Source organism: Gekko japonicus, unplaced genomic scaffold (assembly GCF_001447785.1).
Source record: "Gekko japonicus isolate JY-2015 unplaced genomic scaffold, Gekko_japonicus_V1.1 scaffold76, whole genome shotgun sequence".
Lineage (NCBI taxonomy): Eukaryota > Metazoa > Chordata > Lepidosauria > Squamata > Gekkonidae > Gekko > Gekko japonicus.
In genome coordinates, this window is record NW_015166420.1 from 1,987,705 (window position 1) to 1,994,202 (window position 6,498).

General features: G+C 50.4%; 1 protein-coding gene across 1 annotated transcript in view; it reads right to left on the bottom strand.

Annotated features, from left to right (window-relative positions):
* Positions 1 to 4,311: 4,311 nt before the first annotated feature.
* FAM132A (family with sequence similarity 132 member A) overlaps positions 4,312 to 6,498 on the bottom strand; it is a 42,371-nt gene continuing 40,184 nt past the window's right edge. The window contains exon 8 of the mRNA XM_015411675.1: positions 4,312 to 4,737. Coding sequence (XP_015267161.1) covers positions 4,639 to 4,737 — 99 coding nt within the window. The 3' untranslated portion in view covers positions 4,312 to 4,638. The remainder of the gene's footprint in view (positions 4,738 to 6,498) is intronic.

Consider the following 6,498-nt stretch of genomic DNA (forward strand, 5'->3'; position numbering starts at 1 on the left):
GTTCCCTCTAAGCTGTGGAGTCCTGTGAGCAAAAATTCTACTTTGTGAGCTTCTGGCATTAACGTTGTGAGCGGGTGATTTGGCTACTGCGTAAATTAGTTTGCGCTGGAGCCATCCTTCTGGAGCGAAGGCAAAAATGTGTGAGCCAGAGGCTGAAAAACTGTGAGCTGGCTCACACTAACTCAGCTTAGAGGGAACACTGGTGCCAGGCAATGCTCCCTCTCTTAGGGTTTCCAGGTCTGAGTTGGAAAATACCTGGAGACTTTGGGGGTGGATCCAGGAGAAGGTGGGGTTTGGGGAGGGGCCTCAGCATGGCACAATGCTACCCTTCAAGGCAGCCATTTTCTCCAGGAGAGAAAACAGGTGGGACCTGGTGATCCCCAGACGAAAGAGACCAGTTCCCCTGGAGAAAATGGCTGCCTTGAAGGGTAGCATTGTGCCATGCTGAGGCCCCTCCCCAAACCCCACCTTCTCCTGGATCCACCCCCAAAGTCTCCAGGTATTTTCCAACCCAGACCTGGCAAACCCTAGAACATTCCATTTAGCTAGTCAGTGTTGCTACTATAACAATAGGCTCTGGGGGGTTAAAGCAAACCAGGAAGGAAAGAGGGACTTGCAAGATGGAGTCTGGAGTATACTAGTTCCCAGGGCTATTTTTGGGCAGGAACGCGCAGGAACGGAGTTCCGGCTGGCTCCCAAGTTGGCCATGCCCAGCAGGAACTCATTAGCATAATTGGCCACACCCAACAGCAGAAACTGATTAGGATTGGCTACGTTGGGGGTGTGTGGCCTAACATGCAAAGGAGCTCCTGCTCCAAAAAAAGCCCTGGGTTTTGACAACAAACAAGGTAAACAGAATAACAAGCAAAAAGTGGGTGTGGCTGGATGACCACACTTCTGGTAACATGGGAGTGTGGCCTAATGTGCTAATGAGCTGTGCTGTCAGGGGTGTGGCCCAATATGCTAATGAGTTCCTGCTGTTGGGTGTGGCCTATTATGTTAATGAGTTCCTGCTGGGCTTTTTCTACAAAAAGAGCCCTGCTAGTTCCCAGTCTCTTAACCACAGTTAGGATATGGAGAGCATTCAGCCTGCGTCACACCTAAGCATCAATTCGGTCATCCAAGGGGTCCCATCCGCCCCTTCAGGCTTTTAAACAGAGCTTCAAGAAAGACTCAAAACATTGCACCGAGTGAACCACATAGCTAGTTGGTGTTGCTACTATAGACTCCAGGTATTTTCCAACCCAGACCTGGCAAACCCTAGAACATTCCATGTAGCTAGTTGGTGTACTGTCGCAATACGCTCTGGGGGGGTTAAAGCAAACCAGGAAGGAAAGAGGGACATGCAAGATGGAGTCTGGAGTATACTAATTCCCAGTCTTTTAACCACAGTTAGGATATGGAGAGCATTCAGCCTGCGTCGCACCTAAGCAACAATTCGGTCATCCAAGGGGTCCCATGCGCCCTTCATGCTTCTAAACAGAGCTTCAAGAAAGACTCAAAACATTGCAAGGAGTGATTTTCCACATTTTTTATCGCTGCCAATGCCAATCCAGCTCCATAAAGAAGTCAACACTCCCCTCGCCAGCCGGCGGATCCCGTGCCAGGTCGTTTTGGCAGTTAGTGCGGTGCACATGATATGTTTACAGCTCTATATGCGTGCCCCCGGGGGGCGGCTGTGTATACAATGTGACTAAATATACAGATTTATTTATATATCTTATTAAAACATAAGACGACAAAAGGAAAAGCCAAAGAGTCTCTGCTTATAACGGTCGCGGTTGCAAGAGGTGGTCTTCTCGTTTCTCGCCCTTCTCTAATAACAAAAACACAAAAGTCGCCCAACCCGCAGGAAGCGTTTAACTGGAAGAGATTGGCAGGGTAATCCTAAGTAGTCAATGGGCTTAGCAGGGTGTAACTGCTTAGGTCTGCACTGTTAGGGAGAGACCTGACACTAAAGGACACGCAGAGCTGCTGCTGAAAACATCAGTCTTGTGTCTCGTTTATCCTTTCTGTGACATCTAGTACTACGTGTGTCAGGTCTTTCCAGGGGTCGTTTCGTAGAAAAAGAGCTAGGGAAACTCATTAGCATAACTCATTAGCATATGCCACGCCCCCTGACATCACCGGAAGTGTGTCATAAGGCCATATCCCCTGACATCACCAGAAGTGTGTCATAAGGCCACACACCCCGCCCCCAACGGTCCTGGCTGCCGCCGCCAGTCTTGCAGCTCCACTGCCGAGCCCCATGAGGGGCCCGGCGGTGGACCTGCAAGGCCGGCAGGAGTGTGAGGAAGCCCCGCCAAGGCCCTCCCTGGCCCCAGGCAGGCAGGAGTGGGGAGAGGCAGGGAGGAAACAACTTACCCTCCCTCTTCTCCTGCCTCCTCCTGGCTGAATGAGGGCCGGAAGCGGGGCGGCCGGAAGCAGGGGGCGGGGCTTCATCATGTGCGCCGCCCCCCCCCGTACCTCACCTGGGGCAACTGCGATCCCCCACGTTCCCTCCCGAAATGACCTCTGGGTCTTTCCATGATGCACATCGCTCCCTACTGCGGGTGTGGAGGCAAGGAAATGGGCAACAATCCTGAAGGAATGGGTTAAGTGATGGCAAATGGTAGGGGTAGCCCTGAGTTCCTTGCAAATCTGAGCCTTTGTGTCTTTGACACAAGACTGCCATTTCCAGCGGTAGCCCTGAGTTCCTTGCAATGTTGAGCTCCACTCTACATGACAGCAATTAGGAGGCGTACTTGACACAAGACTGCCTTTTCCAGCGGCAGCCCTGAGTTCCTTGCAAATCTGAGCTCCATTCTAAGTGACAGCAATTAGGAGTACTTGACACAAGGCTGCCATTTCCAGCGGGAGCCCTGAGTTCCTTGCAACGTTGCGCTCCACACTAAAAGAATTACATGACAGATTTCAGCATCTCCAAAAGGAAGGCGTGGCAAAGTTTGCCAGCCGACCTGTGTTGTTCGTGCCCAAACACATTGAGACGTCAGTTCGGGTTCTCCCCCTCCCCTTGTTAATGTGAAATGACCACAACAGAACACGCGATAGCTCAGTCCCAACAGAAACCACGTTGATGACGTGGCGCCAGATTCTGCTGTCCAGGCTTACATTCTTCAATCTTCTTAGAGCAGGGTTGGGAGCTTGCAGTGAAGTACGGATAACTTAAATAATATACAGTTCTTTTAATTATAATAATAATAATAATTAAACTATTTTTTTTAAAAAACACTCAACCACACCGTAGAGCCGTCACACAAAACCCTTCCGAGCAGCAGCTTCCAATTGCTGGAAATCAAGTTGAAATGTCTGCATAAATCAGGGATCTAACTCAGCTTGGGAGGGGGGAGGCAGATGGACCCCCAATTTGGACTGGCGAGGTCCCACCCTTCTCAACTGGCTTTGCTTGATATTTATTCCTGAATCCAAATTCGGGTTGCCAGTCCCCAGCTGGTGGCTGGAGGTCTCCCAGAATTACAACTGTTCTCCAGGTTACGGAGATCACGTCTCCTGGAGTAAAATGGCCTCCTGGAGGGTGAACTCTATGATATTGTACCCCACTGGGGTCCCACCCCTCCCCAAAACCCTCCCTCCCTAAGATCCACCCCCTCAAATCTGCAGGTATTTCCCAACCCACAGCTGGCAATCCTAAATCCCACTTGTTGGGAAAGCTTTGCCGTTCTTTTGAGTTGATTTACAACTATACTTAAATCCTACAACTTCTTTTGGGAAGCTCCAAACGGGTCAACCCTCAACCCTACATCCCCCTCATCCACTTCCATCCAGGGGCTGGTCAGGACCACAATATCCAAGATGAGGATCTTACAAAATTCTGTAATTGAAGTTGTTTTATGATTTAAAAAAAAACCCCGTTCCTTATGAGCAGGCAAGCCTGGTTTAAAATGGCCTTCCGTCCCGTCACACGGCCGGTAGACAGAATTATCACCAAAGCTGCCTTTGAAAACTTGGTTTTAAAAAGTCGGCAACCAAACCGGGGAGGAGGAGGGGGACCAAAATTTTAAAAAGGGAAACGTTAAAACTGGGTTGCATTTTCAATCCACCCATTCTTTGGGGAGCTCGAGGCGGTGTCTGTGATTTCCCCCTTCTCTGTTTTCTCCTCACAACAACTCCGTGAAGGGTGATTTGGAAGGCGGTGCAACTGGCTGAAGGCTACCCCAATATGTCAAGGGGAGATCGGAACCCAGGTCTCCCCAGTCCTACTCCAGTCTCTAACCACTATACCACACTGCCTCTCAATGCTAAATATGTAAAGCCTCGTATCGGATTTCCCTGGATTTTGGCATCGTTGTTTCTATATAAATCTGAAAGGATCCAGACTTGGCTCTCAGAAATGAACATTTTCTGGGAGAAAAGATGGCATTTCTATGATGGGGAAACAGATTTGGGTTCTGCATTCAGTGGCTAGAGCGGTCCACCATTTCCCCTTCCCCTCAGACTGTTGTCACACCCATGGCGGAAGGGAGGTACGCTTGCTCGACAGAGCCAGGAATGCCCACAGTCCGTTGGCAACGAGAAGGCAGTTTTCCGGGAGAGGAGAGGGGTCGAAGTTCAGATGTGTACGTTCTTGGATATGCTTTTTTTCTCCCCCCACTGTGTGGCAACGACGGTCACTCAGGATTAGACTCCCATGAACATTCCCATGAAATCAGACCCGTTCTGAATGGTGATCGGTGCGCCGGCGCCGTTATCTATGAATATTGAGGTGTACTGTCCTGCCTGTATTGTAGAAGCAAAAAGAAGAAGAGAAGAGACTGGATTTAGACCCTGCCCTTCACTTGGAGTCTCAGAGCAGCTTACAAACTCCTTTCCCTTCCCCTCCCCACAACAGACACCCTGTGAGGTAGGTGGGGCTGAAAGAGCTCTCTCAAGGACTGCCCTTGAGGGAACAGCTCTGAGAAAACTTGTGACTGACCCAAGGTCACACCACCAGCTGCACGTGGAGGAGTGGGGAATCAAACACGGTTCTCCCAGATTAGAGTCCCTGTTCCTAACCACGACGCCAAACTGGCTCTCAAGGGGAGCGAAGGGGAAGGAAAGAGATATTAGGGCAGGGGTCCCCAACACGGTACCCGCAGGCACCATCGTGCCTGCCGGTACCTTTTCTGGCACCTGCCAGGTGTTTTTAGAAAGTGGGTGGGGTCAGGTGGGGCTTTTGCCCGGCAAGGCTTCTGATTGCCTGGACAGATTTTTTAAAATGTTGCTTCGGCAACAGCTGTCGTCACGCCCTAAAGATCTCCACTGTGTGACTGAAGTGATGCTGCAGCAATCGTTTTGTGGCTACTTCCCGCGGCAGCCGTTTTGTGGCTGAGCCCACCATGCCGTGTCAGAAACCCAAAGGTGCCCACAGGCTCGAAAAGGTCGGGGATACGAGCTTTCCTTGGCTTAATCGATAGGGCTCTTTAATAAAAGGTTTCCTAATTCGATCGGGAGGCCTGGAGGTGGACGCTTCTGTTCAGTCTCTGCTCTTCAGGATCATCCGTTGCTTCTCCCATGCAAATTGGGGGAGGAACCCTTGCTAGGAGCAGCACACAGGGTCATCCCAAACATCATCCCCATTCACAGTTGCCAGCCTCCAGGTGGGGCCTGGAAACCCCCCAGAATGACAAGTGACCTCCAGAATACAGAGAGCAGTTCTCCCAGAGAAAATGGCTGCTTTGGAGGGGGGACTCCAGGGCACTGTACCCCGCTAAGGCCCCTCCCCTTCCCAAACCCCGCCCTCCCCGGGCTCCACCCCCAAATCTCCAAGAACTTCCCAACCCAGAGTTGGCAACCCCCCCATGTTTGACCCAGGACTGGCTGACGAAGAGGTAAGCCCTGATATTATGGAGTGATTGTAGGAAGGGGAACCTACGGGGCCCCGCTGACTGGGGGCCTAGCATGGAGCTGCACTTGCCAAGGCAGAAGAGCCCCGGGCCATGAAGGAACAAGCAGCCAAAAAAAGGGGGGGGGGAAGCCAGTGTACAATGCAAGAACCAAAAAAAAGAACACCACTTGGCAAAAAATAACTTACAAGCAAATAAGCAAGTGTATAATGATCAAATAAGCATAACAGCAAGTATAATGTAAATCAAATAAACATAACAACAAGTATGAGCCATCAAAAGCCGACGCGTAATCCGGATGCCTGAAGCCGCGTTTCGAATTATTCTTATTCAAGTATGGCTGTAATGGGACCCAGTCTCAAAAGCTGGCATATGCTAAGCCAGAATGGTCGACTTCGGCTCCAACCCCTTTACCTGGCTTAGCATATGCCAGCTTTTGAGACTGGGTCCCATTACAGCCATACCTGAATAAGAATAATTCGAAACGCGGCTTCAGGCATCCGGATTACGCGTCGGCTTTTGATGGCTCAGAGGCTTTTGATGGCTCAGAAAATTTGATGATTGGCACTCCAATTTGGACTCCGATATTGCCTCTATGCTGGAGAAGACTGTGACTGATTTATCATTGCACTTTGGCCTATTGATTTATATCATA